We start from the raw sequence: 16,854 nt of genomic DNA on the forward strand, positions 1-16,854 counted from the left end.
ACTGATAGTAAGCTAAGATGGTGTGCGTCTAAAACTATCTTGGTGCGCTATAGGCAGGTGGCATTGCGGGATAAAAAACAGTCCCTTTGTGGTGGAAGACGCAGACGAATACCCCCACGGTATCCCCTGTCTGTCGTAAGAGGCAACTAAAAGGTACGACCAAGGGATGATGAAATTAGAACCATGAGAATGCTTCTGATTAGTACCATTACGTGAGGAACACCACGGGTCTGGGCGTTGCCTGTGGTTAGTAACATCGTGTATATCCCACAGAGGTGGGGAGGGGGGCGGCACTCGGCTGCGCGGACTAATGCCCGTGTGAGGAAAGGTGCCGTACGCTGCTCTGGAACGAGTCGAATCCACTCTGTTCAGAATGGGTCTGCGTTACGTATGAGCAGTATCACTATCTGAACACCATGGGACTGATTAGTACCACTGTGTGAGGAACACCACGAGTGTTGACTATGATTAGTACCACTGTGTGAGAAACACCACGAGTGTTGACCATGATTAGTACCACTATAGGGGGAACACCACAAGTGTTGACCATGATTAGTACCACTATGTGAGGAACACCGCAAGTGTTGACCATGATTAGTACCACTATGTGAGGAACACCACAAGTGTTGACCATGATTAGTACCACTGTGTGAGGAACACCACGAGTGTTGACCATGATTAGTACCACTGTGTGAGGAACACCACGAGTGTTGACCATGATTAGTACCACTGTGTGAGGAACACCACGAGTGTTGACCATGATTAGTACCACTGTGTGAGGAACACCACGAGTGTTGACCATGATTAGTACCACTGCGTGAGGAACACCACGAGTGTTGACCATGATTAGTACCACTGCATGAGGAACACCACGAGTGTTGACCATGATTAGTACCACTATAGGGGGAACACCACGAGTGTTGACCATGATTAGTACCACTATGTGTTGAACACCACGAGTGTTGACCATGATTAGACCCACTGTGTGAGGAACACCACGAGTGTTGACCATGATTAGACCCACTGTGTGAGGAACACCACGAGTGTTCACCATGATTAGTACCACTGTGTGAGGAACACCACGAGTGTTGACCATGATTAGTACCACTATAGGGGGAACACCATGAGTGTTGACCATGATAAGACCCACTGTGTGAGGAACACCACGAGTGTTCACCATGATTAGTACCACTGTGTGAGGAACACCACGAGTGTTGACCATGATTAGTACCACTATAGGGGGAACACCATGAGTGTTGACCATGATAAGACCCACTGTGTGAGGAACACCACGAGTGTTGACCTTGATTAGTACCACTATGTGAGGAACACCACGAGTGTTGACCATGATTAGTACCACTATAGGGGAAACACCGCAAGTGTTGACCATGATTAGTACCACTATAGCGGGAACACCATGAGTGTTGACCATGATTAGTACCACTATAGGGGGAACACCACGAGTGTAGACCATGATTAGTACCACTGTGTGAGGAACACCACGAGTGTTGACCTTGATTAGTACCACTGTGTGAGGAACACCACGAGTGTTGACCATGATTAGTACCACTATAGGGGGAACACCACGAGTGTTGACCATGATTAGACCCACTGTATGAGGAACACCACGAGTGTTGACCTTGATTAGTACCACTGTGTGAGGAACACCACGAGTGTTGACCTTGATTAGTACCACTGTGTGAGGAACACCACGAGTGTTGACCATGATTAGTACCACTGTGTGAGGAACACCACGAGTGTTGACCATGATTAGTACCACTATAGGGGGAACACCACGAGTGTTGACCATGATTAGTACCACTATAGGGGGAACACCACGAGTGTTGACCATGATTAGTACCACTATAGGGGGAACACCACGAGTGTTGACCATGATTAGTACCACTATAGGGGGAACACCACGAGTGTTGACCATGATTAGTACCACTATGTGAGGAACACCGCAAGTGTTGACCATGATTAGTACCACTATAGGGGAAACACCGCAAGTGTTGACCATGATTAGTACCACTATAGGGGAAACACCGCATGTGTTGACCATGATTAGTACCACTATAGGGGAAACACCGCAAGTGTTGACCATGATTAGTACCACTATAGGGGAAACACCGCAAGTGTTGACCATGATTAGTACCACTATAGGGGGAACACCGCAAGTGTTGACCATGATTAGTACCACTATAGGGGGAACACCACAAGTGTTGACTATGATTAGTACCACTGCGTGAGGAACACCACGAGTGTTGACCATGATTAGTACCACTATGTGAGGAACACCATGAGTGTTGACCATGATTAGTACCACTATGTGAGGAACACCGCAAGTGTTGACCATGATTAGTACCACTATAGGGGGAACACCACAAGTGTTGACCATGATTAGTATCACTATAGGGGGAATACCACAAGTGTTGACCATGATTAGTACCACTGTGTGAGGAACACCACGAATGTTGACCATGATTAGTACCACTGTGTGAGGAACACCACAAGTGTTGACCATGATTAGTACCACTATGTGAGGAACACCACGAGTGTTGACCATGATTAGTACCACTGTGTGAGGAACACCACGGTTCTGTGTTGCCTGTGAGTGGTGACGTTACCTGTAATTAGTACCACCATGTGAGGAACAGCATCGGTCTACGTTACCTGTGATTAATACCACTATAAGGGGAACACCATGGTTCTGCTTTACCAGTATTATGAGCTGGATTTTGGACCCCTTTTATAACAACTATCATCTCAGAAAAGGCATTGTGAATTAGATCCACTGATTGTTTTGGATTCATGGCCATTTTTTCATCATCATTTGTTTTATATTTTATTTGCTGGATACATTTCGAAGTTTTAATTAACGTTTTGTTTTGTTGCACCTCGTACCATCAGGGGCCAATGACCTAGGTGTTAGAACCTTTAAACAATGAAATCACGTAAATGTGTTTGTAAATAAAGGGTACAGATCTGTGCACACGAAACATGTCCTATGTTTTAACAATTAAGCAATAAAATAGGGATGAGATCCTAATTTTATAATTTCTTTTAATGTATCGAATAGGTGGAGATCAAAGTTTTATTGTTCTCCTTTTAAGTGGTATGTTCCGAGCTTTCAATCGAGAGATGGCGTGGGCGGACATTAGTAGACGAATAAGTTTAAGTGGTGTCTTTAAAAATAGGAAAAGTCGCTTAAGTGCGGCCAGTATCCGGTATTCGGGAGATAGTAGGTTCGAACCCCACTGTCGGCAGCCCTGAAGATGGTTTTCCATGGTTTCCCATTTTCACACCAGGCAAATGCTGGGGCTGTTCCTTAATTAAGGCCACGGCCGATTCCTTCCCACTCCTAGCCCTTCCCTGTCCCATCGTCGCCATAAAACCTATCTGTGTTGATGCGACATAAAGCAACTAGCAAAAAAAAAAAAAAAAAATTAGGAAAGATCACAATATGTAGATAAAGCTGGAATTCAAGAGGACAAATTGGGACAAATATTCGTTTATAGGGAGGGGAGTTAGGGACTGGAATAAGTTACCAAGGGAGATGTTCAATAAATGTTCATTTTCTTTGCAATTATTTAAGAAAAAGCCAGGAAAACAACAGATAGGGAATCTGCCACATGGGCGACTGCCCTAAATTCAGATCAGTAGTGATTGATTGAAAATGAACTTTGGCCCTGGATTATCTTGGGAGGACATCGAAAATTTAAATGAGGTAATGACGGACGTGTACCAAGTAGATAATACCAGGCAAATATTACTAGACCAGAGTAAGGATATGAAAAGTTGTCTACAGTCAGAGTTGACTCAAGATAAGCCCTTCTTGGAGGAAATTAGGAATCTCGTACTGCATTGAGAAGAAAGGGCTATTCAGTCACAAGACATGAAGATCTTTGGAAGTAGTGAGTAAACTGGGACCGCATGGCCTCTCTTTCCGTGCATTCTTCGCTCCTTCAAAATATACTGAACGAGTGAGGAGGAGGAGTTGTTGTGTTGGAGCAGTGTGGGCTGGCGCCGGTGTCGGAGCATCTGAGTGGAGTACGTGCTGGCAGAGTTAAGAGCGTAGTCATGAACTAGTCAGCTAGCAGTTGTGACTGTAATTGGGAGAGTGTTGTGAGGAGTATTGTCCTGTTGGTTACCACTGTTGATTTGTTGTTGTTCGGTTGTCAGTGTGTTTGACTGTGTGAATTACTGGACTTTCTCTGGACATCAGTAGCCCTGTGTTCAAACCTGTGTCTGTTTGTGTGCGCGTGCGTGCGTGCGTGTCAATCAGGATTATAGCCTTGTTTAGGTGAAGACTGTCCAGCAGGAGTTGTGCTGTGAGAGGCAGCAATTAGAGAGAGAGAGTGTGTGTGTGTGCACGTGCACGCATTTACTGGATCATCCTGAAATAAATTAGAGAGATGAAACAGACTGTTTTATTTATAACGGTAGTAATATTTGGAAGACTACAGTAAGGAGAATTTCAATAAGACAATGAAGAAAGTAACCTCGCTGATTAGGGAAAAAATAAAAGTAGACTGTAGTGAGAGCAATGTTGACAAGGCTTTTAGAATACGAAAGAACACTTGAAAAGAGACCTGTAAAAGTATGTATGGCAAACGTCTAAAGGCGTGCACAGGTTTAGAAAGTGCAAGGAACTTGCAAGGGAAGGAACTGGATTTGTAAGAGATGGAAGATATGACTTTCGCTTAGGCAGATCACGTAAGCCTTTAGAAGGAGATTCATGGAGCAGATCTTGGATATGTCAGCAGTGAGTGTGGAGGTCAGCTCCAGGGCTGACCAAGCGGACCACAAGGTAGCAGCATCGACCTTGCTATATCAGCAGTGTAGAGCTTTAGAAATGGGAATGGATGACAACATGGCAAATGCAAGGTACCATAAAACTCGAAAGACATTTGAGGTAGAAAGGTGTGAGGATTGCAAGTAAAGATAGGGATAGCTCCCAAGTGGAAGTATCATACAAGTAGAAAAAACATGAGTCACTCGTAACAGAGCCGTGAGTATTCTGACAAGTAAATAACTATTTGGCCACCTGTTCAATACTTTTATATATTTAATAATTTTTTAAAGATTATTTTACAGGGATACTGGTACATGTTTTAGTTCTTTTGAGCAATCTCCTTCTTCTGTGGTGTTCAATCCGAAGATTGGTTTGTAGCGGCTTTCCATGAACTCCAGTCTGTGGCTAATCTCTTCAAGTCCAAGTAATTATCACAACCCTTGTCATGAATGATTTGCTTTATACAGGGTGAAGCGAACTTCGTGCACTCGGGCGTCGCAGCTCCACATATAGGGTAACTTCCTCTGTCAGCACATAGCAGTCGTGCTATACAGTGGGTGCAGTGGATAGAGTTTTGAGTTAGCATGCAGGAGGTCGAGGGGTCGATCCTGGGTTGAAGTGTATGTTTTTTATTTCATAAATGTAGTCCAGGTGGTATGGTATCTGGCATATTAATCATCAACAGTGATTGCAGCGGGTCCTCTAGAAACCATTTGCACTTACGTACTACGATCCTAGAAATGGACAAACAATAGTTTTCATTGGTCAGCTTTGAAAGACACACTTTCCACGTCGTGGGCGTGAATTTATCCGCTGTTGACGATTAAGATGCCAAATACCATACCACCTGGACTACATTTCGAAATAAAAAACATACGCCTCAACCCAGGATCGACCCCTCGACCTCCTGCATGCTAACCCAAAATTCTATCCACTGCACCAACTGTGCAGCATGACTTACATCTGATGACAGAGGTAGTTACCCTACATGTGGTTACACTGTTGCCAGATTGCAACTCTTCAATGTCCTTTTTCTGACAGATATACTGGCAGGACGAACTTTTGTGAGAGCCTTCTTTTTATTGCTGGCATGTAAGCAGTCTCATTGCGACGCCCGAGTGCGCGAATTTCAGTTTACCCTGTATATCCTATCCGTGGCCTACCTCTAAGCCTCTACAGTTCTTTCCTTCCACATTGCCCTCCAGTATTGTGTTCAGAAGACTTTCATGCCTCAAGATATGTCCAACCCAATTGTCTCTTTGGTGAGTAAGCATATTCCATAAACATGGCTTCTTTCCATTCCTTTCAAGCATTTCTTCATTAGTTATTTTGGCCATCCATGGAATTTTGTAGCACCACATTTCGAAGGCTACTCTATGTTTCTTATCAGCCAAGCTACGAGTCCAGGTTTTACTAGCATACAACAGTGTGCTCCACACATGTATCTTCACAATATGTTTCCTTTTTTGTTGAACACTATTTTCGCTTGGTTAATCTCAAGCTTTAGGTTTTCCAGCTTTCCACATTGTGAAAGTGATCGAACGTTCCATGTTGCAATGTGTCTCCCACATTGAGCACTTGTACAAGCACACTCTGCCCGGAGATCGAATTGCGTGGGTAATCCGGACAATTTTACGAGTACAGGTTTCATGACGAACCGCTATTCCTTGGGGTATGGAGAGGATCCTTAATGCACTGGTTTCCCATTGCCTTCTGTATTCTATGCCGTTGAAGATTCCTTTTTCGTTCATCCCCCTTTAGGGGTGATTTCTCACCCCAAGGACAAGAGTGTGTTCTGTACCTCCTCCACGCTTGAAAGAGGGGGACCACTTACACCAGTAGTCACTCGGTCAGACGCAGTTTAACATTATACCCGGGACAGTTTAAGCAATCATCAGGCACTAAATCAATCCAGAATTCATACATAACGTGTGTGTTGTACATGTTAAAAATATATTTAGTCTTACATAAAAAATATCCTAGAAAGTTACAGTGCATGAATAAGTAAACACTGAGTACCTTTAAACAGATAAGTAACTTCCCAATGAACCGTTAATATTTATAGTGGTGTGCTGTTATTGTGTTGCTTGGCTAAGACCAACTCCTTGGAGGTGGACAATTTGGAACTTGAATGTTGATGTAGTATGGTATAACTAAAAGATAAGAAACTTCTTTCTCACTTCATCGATTGGACTATAAACAAAGTCGTAGCAACGTAGTCCAGACACTTGCAGGAGATCGGGCATGCGCAAATAGGATACAGGTACAGTCAGGTGACACTGTTGCCGATGTGGAGTATGCATTTGTTGGGTATCCACTTGGGAGTGTTGTTACTGTGTGGCATTGAAGTGAAGAGTGTCAATTTCATCGTTCTAAAGCATATTTTCAAAAGGTGTCAGCATTCGTGGATTAAAATTGAGGTTGCCTGTGGCAAAAATGCATGAGAATGTTATTGAGGATTGAGAATTCATTACTGAATAGGATGGTTGCACGATGCAAGTTTCATGCGGGTCAGACTGCGGATTTTCACTGCTCGGGTCGGCCATCAAGATCAGATTGACATTGTGAGTGGTCTTGTATCCGTAGATCATGTCCAGAAATTGTCCGTAGAGGTCTGTCTGTCTGTCGGTCTGTCTGTCTGTCTGTCGGTCTGTCTGTCTGTCTGTCTGTCTGTCTGTCTGTCTGTCTGTCTGTCTGTCTGTCTGTCTGTCTGTCTGTCTGTCTGTCTCATCACACACCTTAAAGAAGTGTCTCAACATGAGGAAAATTGCATCCTGATGGGTTCCAGTATGCACTGGCTGGTATCCACCTAGACAGATACCACAAAAGAGACTCATTTCTGCAGCATATTATCGCTATGGATGACACGTGCACATGAGGCTACGAGCCTTAATTAAAACGTCAATCGAATGAATGGCATCACTCTGATTCACAACATCCACAGAAAGTTTGACAGGAACCCAGCTGGGTGAAGCTTATCCTGATTGTGGCATACGACTACGCACGTTGTGCCTGAGGGACAAACTGGTAACAGTGACTACTGTTGCATGGATTCTTTAATATCATTTTGATTTAAAATATTGATGATCTGCGTCCGGCAAAAATCGATGTTTATTGCGAGAGAATCGCCCTATCGTGTTGGATACTTGTAATATTGCCACTATTTCAATTACAGCACAGCACTGGGAGGAGTTAAATAGCCTGATGCTGAGAGAGATTCAATTGCTGCAGATATTATCTGTACCTGATGTTTTAAGTCTGTTTTCAGTTGAACCACAATTTGAATAAGCATAATTGCTAAACCACGAAACAAAATTGTTAGGAGATTTGTGATGACCCTAGACTCTTTCAGAATCTTTAATATAATTCTACAGGAGCTGCCTGGCCAAGTCAGTAAAGGCATGCTCGGTTCACCCAGAAGGACGTGAGTTTGATTCCTCATTAGGAAGTTGAAAAATTTAAGAAACGAGATTTCCACTTCTGGAGGTGCATATGGTCCTGAGGTTGACTCAGCCTACACCAAAAATGAGTACCAAGGTAATTCCTAGGGACAAAGTTGGCCGGACGTAAAGCTGAGGTTAGGGATAGTGGAAGCTTTTACCTTCAACCCCTCCAAGGGCTTTCAGGAGGTGACTGGTATTCTACGAACTAATGAAGACGACCTCGTTCAAGCAAATGGAGAGCTATTATTCTACAAAAATGGAAGACTTGAATCTGGCAGTATCTGGACAGTCAGTGGTACAATTACAAGTAGACATCAGCAAAAATGAAGACATTAAATATTTGTGTGCAACTTTGTGGTTATTAATGAAAATGGAAGAATTGAAAGGTGCCTTACTAGGCACTCACTTGACTGTTATATATCCCTACCACGCTGTTTCAGTGGAAAAACTTCTTAGTGTAGTTATGGAAATATTACAGTTACTGAACCGTACTCCTACAAGTATGTGCAATCTGGGAGGCATATTTACTGCAGCTCAACATTACAAGTTGTTCAGTAGTTAATAAGATGCTTTGCATAGCAGAATGAGCTAGAACTGTAAGGCAACTGGGGGAGCCAGTAAGAAGCTTGGCGTGCATATTCCATCTGCTTCCTAATGAATTATGAAAAGGGATGGATTAACGAGTTCCAAATGGAGAGAGATGTTAAAAATTACTGTGCCGGGCTGAGTGGCTCAGACGGTTGAGGCGCTGGTCCTCTGACCCTAACTTGGCAGGTTCGATCCTGGCTCAGTCCGGTGATATTTGAAGGTGCTCAAATATGTCAGCCTCGTGTTGGTAGATTTAGTGGCACATAAAAGAACTCCTGCAGGACAAAATTCCAGCACGTCGGTTGTTAGTGGGACGTAAAGCAAGTAGCATTATTATTATTATTATTATTATTATTATTATTATTATTATTATTATTATTATTATTATTATTATTATTATTAAAAATTACTGTATTAGTACTCTACTGGAATAGGCACACGCCATTGCAGTTTGCCACATGTGCTGAAGAATTGACCTCAGGCAGAGCTACTTCAGATTAAATGCCTCAACAACACCAGAAGCCCTTCGTCTCAAACTTCTTGAAGTACATGAAGAAGGCAGCAATCACAGGATGGATATCATTGCAGTCAACACAGCAAAGTGTGAAACTGAGATCATTGATCCACCTATACTTTGTTTCAGTCTATTTATAGTGAGAAAGAAAAGATTATAAATGAACCCTCCATCCCCTTTTTCATTCGGTCATATAAACTTATCATGACAGGTACAATTCCGAGATTATTTGTAAGTGGCAGCAAAAATATAGATTGGAGGACAAAATGTTCTCAAGATAAAATTGTGACGGTGATCATTAAGTATTCTGTCTCCATAGTTCCTTCACATGTTTGTAGTGTTTGTGTGCTATTCTTTTGGAAGTTGCTTCTCTCTACCGAGTTAAAATGAATATGCATTTTAACTGTATTTACATAGAATATTTGATGTAGCACAAGAATACCTTAAGCAAAATTCTCATTGCAACTTAAGGTTTGGTTTTGTTAGTGCGTAACGTGCACCAAAGGGCATTTAAGGGACTTCGATAGAGCTGTGATATAGTTTAAGGATCAGGTTAACTGATGGCGCTGAAATAACAAAAATTCTGTTCTTCACTAATGGCATGTTTTTCTGCGTGTCCTCTAAAATCTTACCGCACGACTTAAGAAATGTTTTCTTGGAGACTGCCACATGTCAAAATGTATTGTCTTCATGCAGAATATTTTATTTCAGTTACCGGATGGACGAGTTATCAAAGTTGGTGGAGAGAGATTTGAAGCACCAGAGGCACTGTTCCAGCCCCACCTAATCAATGTTGAAGGTCAAGGTGAGGCGTTAATTATTATTAATACTGTTGATTGAGAATGATTTTTAGGAAATTGTAATGTTGAATTTACTTACAGAGGCTAACTGTTAAGAGAATCTGAATGTAAGATACTTTTTTAGTACATATTGAACTCATTTCAGCACTAGAGAAGTCAGGAGCTGCTGTTGCTGGCTCCCAAGCGCACATGCAGCAAGCTATAAAATCTTATTAAATCTAATAAAGTGTAAATGCTACGGCTTAAACCCTCCCTCCCCCCCCTTCCGGGCTATGTCACAGTTATGCATTTGTGAGGCTAAAGAAGCAAGTTCAGAACATCAGGAATGAAACGTGAAACAGTAAAAACTCGTGAGCTTTCAGAAACTCTAGCAAGAAGGGAAATCAATGTTGCTTGTATTCAGGAGACCAGATGGAAAGGTTCAAGATGAAAAGACATAGGGAATATACATGGGAACTGTCATCGTGTTTGACCAAAACTTTAACCCTTAGCACGCGAATAAGTTTGTCTGGTTACACAACTCTAATCGTATTTATTTTTCTGGAAAAGTTTGGGTGTAGTGCTGTCTGTTCTTATGTCTAAAACTGAAATGAATTTTGTTATATGATCATGTAAATCTGGAAATAAGAATTTGTAAGTATGCTTTCCTTGTTTACTTTTTACCCTTTCTGCAGCGCATCTTGATGAGGGCCTAGTTTCATCGCGAAAATTTCGAAGATGAAGTGAGTTTCTCTTCACCTTTCTTTCTTATTATTACAGACTATAAACTTCGTTTTATCCGAACTGATGGTTGTACTCGTACATTAATACCAAAACAGTATTTATTATCCTCCTATGTCAATACATTATCATCTAATAATGCGACTGTTAATTACACCTTTCAACTCAGTACGAGTCATATTCAATAAAACATCTTGAATTAAAATAACATTAAGATTAAAATTATGGAATATACTTTAAAATATTGCTTAAAGTTCACGATAAAGTAAAATGGAAGGTACAAATGGGCATGTTATGTTGTGTGTTCTGGCTCGCAATGTTGCGAGGATCAGCCTCGTGTCAAATGTATTCTGTCCATATGTCTTGCATCTCAGAAAATCAGTTTGGATTTATGCCTGATAGATCAACAGTTTACCTGCATATGAAAAGGCTTACGATCGAGTGCCACGGGGTCTAATTTGGTGGGCTCTTTAAATGTTGTGCATTCATACATCACCATCGTTCAAGATAAGTACAGGGTGGCGCACGAAATGTCACTCACTGGAAATTGTTTATAGAAAATGTAGTATACAACATATTGAATACAAAATGGCATTACAAACATTCACTGACATGTGAATGGTTAGTCCGTTTGAGGGACATGTTCAATATGTCCACCTTCTCGGTGTTACAACAGCCTTGGGACGAACTTGCATGTTTGCGATCGCTCTACGATACAAGTCCTCACTCAACCCTAGGAAAAGAAGTCACTATGGCCGCTTGCAATTGCTGTACATTTTCTGGTTTATGGCGGTAGATCTACTCCTTCAAATATCTACACAGAGAGAAGTCACAGGGATTCAGATCGGGGCTATGCGGTGGCCAGATTGAGCCGCTCTGAAAACGCTCGTGATATCGATGGGACATCACACGGGGCCCGAAATGTTCATTCAGGAAGTCCAGAACATTTGTCATTTTGTATGGAAACATGTCAAGGTCAGGCTGCAGTATTCTCTGAATTGACAGATGCCCAGCTGAACACATGCAGTTCTGGTGGATTTGGAGGGGCTCCGATCCACAGCCGCTCTCACAGCAGCAACATTCTCCAGTGAGCGGACCGGCTTTAGGCGGGGCCTTTTATTCTCCAGTATGTTGCCTTCTGTTTCAAATTGCTTGGCCAGTCTGTATACTGTCTGCCGGCAAGGAGACCACCGAGTACGGAAATGAACACGAAACCTTTCCTGGGTCCGAGCTATGCTCTTGTTTCAGCATAAAACAACACTATCATCACGAGTCAATCTCCCTTTGTCCGCCATGGTGTATAACTGGCATGCGCGAGATGTGGTGCTGCCTGTCGGATCACGCATGAAATAAGGTTTCTGTTCACGAAAGGACATGGTTGTGAACCCAGGTTTACACATTTTATAAAACATTTCCGATGTATGACATTTCGTGCGCCATCCTGTATGATGTCCATGCGTGTAGGTCTGTTGAACCATCCAGAAAGAAGCCCCGTGGAGTATGTGGTATTTAACAACTGGAAGAATGTATTGAAACAATTAGGTTAAAACAACCTTCCTACAAAACTCCATAGTTGATTTCAACCCAGTTTATCTGTATGAATATATTTATTTATTTATTTATTTATTTATTTATTTATTTATTTATTTATTTATTTATTTATTTATTTATTTATTTATTTATTTAGTGTGTGTGTTTTTTGTCTGATTTTTCCATAAGCTGAAAATTCCATGGGTACAGTCTTGAAGATAATTGTGGGAACAGTAACTGGAATTATAAGACGTGTAATTATATTTTTGGTAGTTCTGGCGGAGTTTCTCAGGACATTGTATTGTATTAAACTATGGTCTGGTAAATGATAAGTGCAAGAAATGAAATAATGAGCAACAATTTACATAAAAAATGTAAGTGTTAAAATATGAGTTACATCAATAACTACAGAACCTCGATTATACATTCCTAGAAACTACGTTTTCCCGTATTATTCGTTCAAATTATGTGGTCCCGCGAGCATCCTAATTAAATCAAGTTGTAAAAATCCTGCATTATCCGTTCCTCGAAGAAACGATTTCCCGGATCAACCGTCCAGAAATTTCAAGCCATCAATGCTAAATCCTCGATCACACATTTTTGAAGAAATTGTATTTCACGAAAGGATGGCTACGGCATCAACATCCCGTCAATGCGGTAATTTGAGGAAGTACTATATCGTACTGGAAAAGATATCAGCGGTGAACTTGCATAAGGGACTGTCTTAGCATCGCATTCGGGTGGTATTGTTTAGAGAATCCTCGGAAATGATATAGCAGAGTATGTCCACAACAATTGGAAGGAGACAGAGCGCATTTCGACAGCTCTACTTGAAAACGGAACGGGTGTCGTCAAATGTTTGTACTTGCAAAACGTCTACATTATGTCCATGGTTACATTTTTTCCCTCTTTTTTCGAGTGTATCGCCGAACAGTTTTTCGACACTTCTCTCAGGGCACTGTATAGTCACTGGGCTTTCAGATAGGAATCGAAACTGCTCCTCTTAAGTACCGGTAACACAAATTTAGTATTTTAATATCGTATACGATTGTTACATGCTATGAATCTCATTATGATAACCGTGTTGGAGTACAGAATGTAAAAAGTTTCAAACAAATTTATTAAAAACCACCATTCCAATACTTTACAGTCTTTAAGTTTAAGATACAAATGTGACATTGATGTTAGCATGTTGTAAGCATCTTCAGCCACACTTAATCTATAACTGAACTGGCTTCCTCATTAAAGTATAATACAAGCATTAATACAAGATAAAAATCTAGTCTGTGGAGAAAGAGATGCTTAAATGTAACTAGAATTCAATAATAAACTTGTCATAGAATTATATGTACATGGAATGAATATTAGTGTTTGTCTAAAAGTAGTATAAGTTGATTATGATTATGTCTCATTCTACAAATAATGATCCACCATACAGTGAATTGTACAAATTTGTTGATATTAATGGAGCGTGGATTAATTAAAATATTGAAAAATAAATCTTCGAACGTTATTGAATGAGAAAATATTGAAAAATAAATCTTCGAACGTTATTGAATGAGAATCAGGTACGTAGAATTATGATAGAGTTGTTGACTCCAAGTAGTTGCGTAATAAGGTCAAAAGGCGCTTGAAGCATCAGTGTGGAGAAGTGTTGTGTTTCTTTCTTGGAATAATCTTTGTAGTAGATTGTAGTCATGAGCTGTCTTGAGTAGATTCAACAAATAGGGTGTTCAATAAAGCTTTAGATGTGGGAGAATTTGCAAAGTGACGCGTGTTGAAAACTGAAAGGTATAGGAAAAATAAAGGTAAGTTTTGGAAACAGAGAGAACATTCTACTAATGAGTGAAAGTTTAACAACGCTTACCCCCTAGTGTTGACAGAGAGGTGACTAGCCTTGTTGCTACTATGTGTATTGTAGGGGAGTGTCTGTGAGAGGGGAGGCAGGCAGAGAATTGAGAACATTAATAGACGCAGGGGGTGTAGCGTGAATCAGTGAATTGGAAGTGGCTACTGTTCGATATTTTAATTAATCCATGCTTCATTAATATCAACAAATTTGTACAATTCATTGTGTGTTGGATCATTATGATGTCTCATTCTACAAAATAATCACGATGTGGGAGAATTCGCAATGTGACGCGTGTTGAAAACTGAAATGTGTAGGAAAAGTAAATGTAAGTTTTGGAAACACAGAGAACAGTTTATTATTAAATTCTAGTTACATTTAAGCATCGCTTTCTCCACAGACTAGATTTTTATGACTGTTTTAATCTTGTATTAATGCTTGTATTATACTTTAATGAGGAACCCAGTTCAGGGCCCTGACTTAGCTATAGATTACGTGTGGCTGAAGATGCTTACAAAGCTTAAGCGAAACATATCCCATTTTAACACCAGTATCTTGAGCCAGTCCCACGATCTCCCCAAATTGCCCAGACCGGTCAGCAAATAAGTACAACAAATGTGGAAGCACATATCGCCATAACAGCACAACCAGCAGGAAAAATATAAATAAATAAGAACTTACCATGAACAGTGCAGGATAACAAACCGTGGAACGTGGTTACCGTATTAAAACTTGATTAACTACTCCAAGAACAAACACAATACCATTTAAATAAATAACGAATTTTTATTTAGGAAAATAGTTAAGTAAAATTTAAAACTGAACATCCTCAGAACAAACTAGTTTTTTCAAAACAGTTAACAAGCATGCGCAGGAATGGACTGATACCCCTACAAGATTTAAAAAGAAAAATTTTAAAGTTTACAACCCTTTTTAACAATTTGCTCAAATTCACAGACCTCGGTCTTGAACATTTAATACCTTTTGAAGGTCTCCCCTATTCTTGGTATACCAGTTTAATATTTCACAATAAATTGAAATTTACTAGATGAGAGACTTACCTCTCGAGGAGTTTTCACAAGGGAACTCGTCCCAAATAACACAAGGGTAGTTTAAAATAAATGAGTGACACTACAGAAATAGCAAAAAGGCGCAAGGTAGGTGATGACGACACCCATGGTATCGAACAGAAAAATTAAAGAACTCCTATCAGGGTATCCAGTCAAAACAAAGCAAAACGCAACACCAAAACAATAATCATCACCAAGGAGACAGGTCAGCACCATAACTAGGCCTACTAGGATAACCCAATCGTAAGTCACGAGCACGACAATGCAAATAAAGTAGAAGCAAAAGAAAACTGGATGAGAAACCAAAAATGGACAAAAATAAGGAAATAAATACTTTAAAACCCCAAAATGAACAAGGAAGAGTGCAATTACTTAAGTCCTTGTGAAAACTTCCTCGCTATTTTACCTCACAGCAAAATTATTATTATTATTAATATTATTATTATTATTATTATTATTATTATTATTATTATTATTATTATTATTATTATTATTATTATTATTTGAATTTCAAATGCCCAAAATAATCATAATGTAGTTAAGATACACCCGAAGTATAACATGAAAATTCATTAACTTTTAGAAAACCATTAACAGGTTGGAAACATGTTAGACGTAGCTTCTAGAACGCCATAAACATTAGTGATTAAACAAAAGTCATTTCTCCGAAAAATCAAAAACGCTGTTTTAGTACTTCTTGAACACCAAACATAAATCCATCTTTTTAACAGCGAGATCAATTGCAGTTGAAGATACAAGGTTCCCAGCTCAAAGCAACTCCCAGAGTAACAAATAATGCAGAAGTTTCAGATGAGGTATCCAATGCAGGTGACCACGAGGCTATGTGATTATCACACTTTTCAAAGTATAATAAAATAAATTTTGGAGGATGTATCAGTTACCAATATATTCCAGAAGAAAAAAAACAAATTCTCCAGAAAATACCCCGGGAGGATAGTTCCTTCTATCCTTTGTTCATCGTGGTTCTTGAGTTCACGACAAAGCGAGAGTACAAAGCACAACCAACCTCCATCTTTTTCAGTCGGCGATCAACAACTCTCCTTTTACCAAGCCACGCTTAAATCACCTGGCCCTGTCAGGGAAGATGCGCGCACATACCGGGCCTAGAATAAGCGATCTGACGGCAAGTTCATAACTGCTCTGAGACCGAGCAGAGGCGATTTGACCCCACAAACATTGATAAAATATATTTAGTCAATGCTTTGGCGAAAGTTCAGTTTCACAAATTTCTAAGGTAGAAGTACCGAGTCAAAGGATAATACAGGAGGGGTTTTTCACTTTAATCCTGTCACAGTCTTAAACTAAAAGATTGTAGAATGGTGGTTTTTAATAAATTTGTTTGGAACTTCTTACATACGATTATGTTATCTAGACCAGAACAGATGTTGCACCTTACATACATAACGCCTTGGGGGGGGTTTTGGGATTGCCTATTACTGTTTTGGTCCTAATATAAGACTGGGAATTCCACATTTTTGTGTTAAAATGTTATAAAAACTGCAGTCGTTTTATTTGCGCACGTTA

The 16,854-nt window shown here is 40.3% G+C and overlaps 1 protein-coding gene across 2 annotated transcripts in view; it reads left to right on the forward strand.

Annotated features, from left to right (window-relative positions):
• Arp2 (Actin-related protein 2) overlaps positions 1–16,854 on the forward strand; it is a 205,273-nt gene that overhangs the window by 145,108 nt on the left and 43,311 nt on the right. For both annotated transcript variants that reach the window (XM_067138557.2, XM_067138558.2), the window contains one exon: positions 10,052–10,145. In XM_067138557.2, the coding sequence (XP_066994658.1) occupies positions 10,052–10,145 (94 nt within the window). The remainder of the gene's footprint in view (positions 1–10,051; positions 10,146–16,854) is intronic.

The sequence above is a fragment of the Anabrus simplex genome, chromosome 1, assembly GCF_040414725.1.
Source record: "Anabrus simplex isolate iqAnaSimp1 chromosome 1, ASM4041472v1, whole genome shotgun sequence".
NCBI classification, from domain to species: Eukaryota; Metazoa; Arthropoda; class Insecta; order Orthoptera; family Tettigoniidae; genus Anabrus; species Anabrus simplex.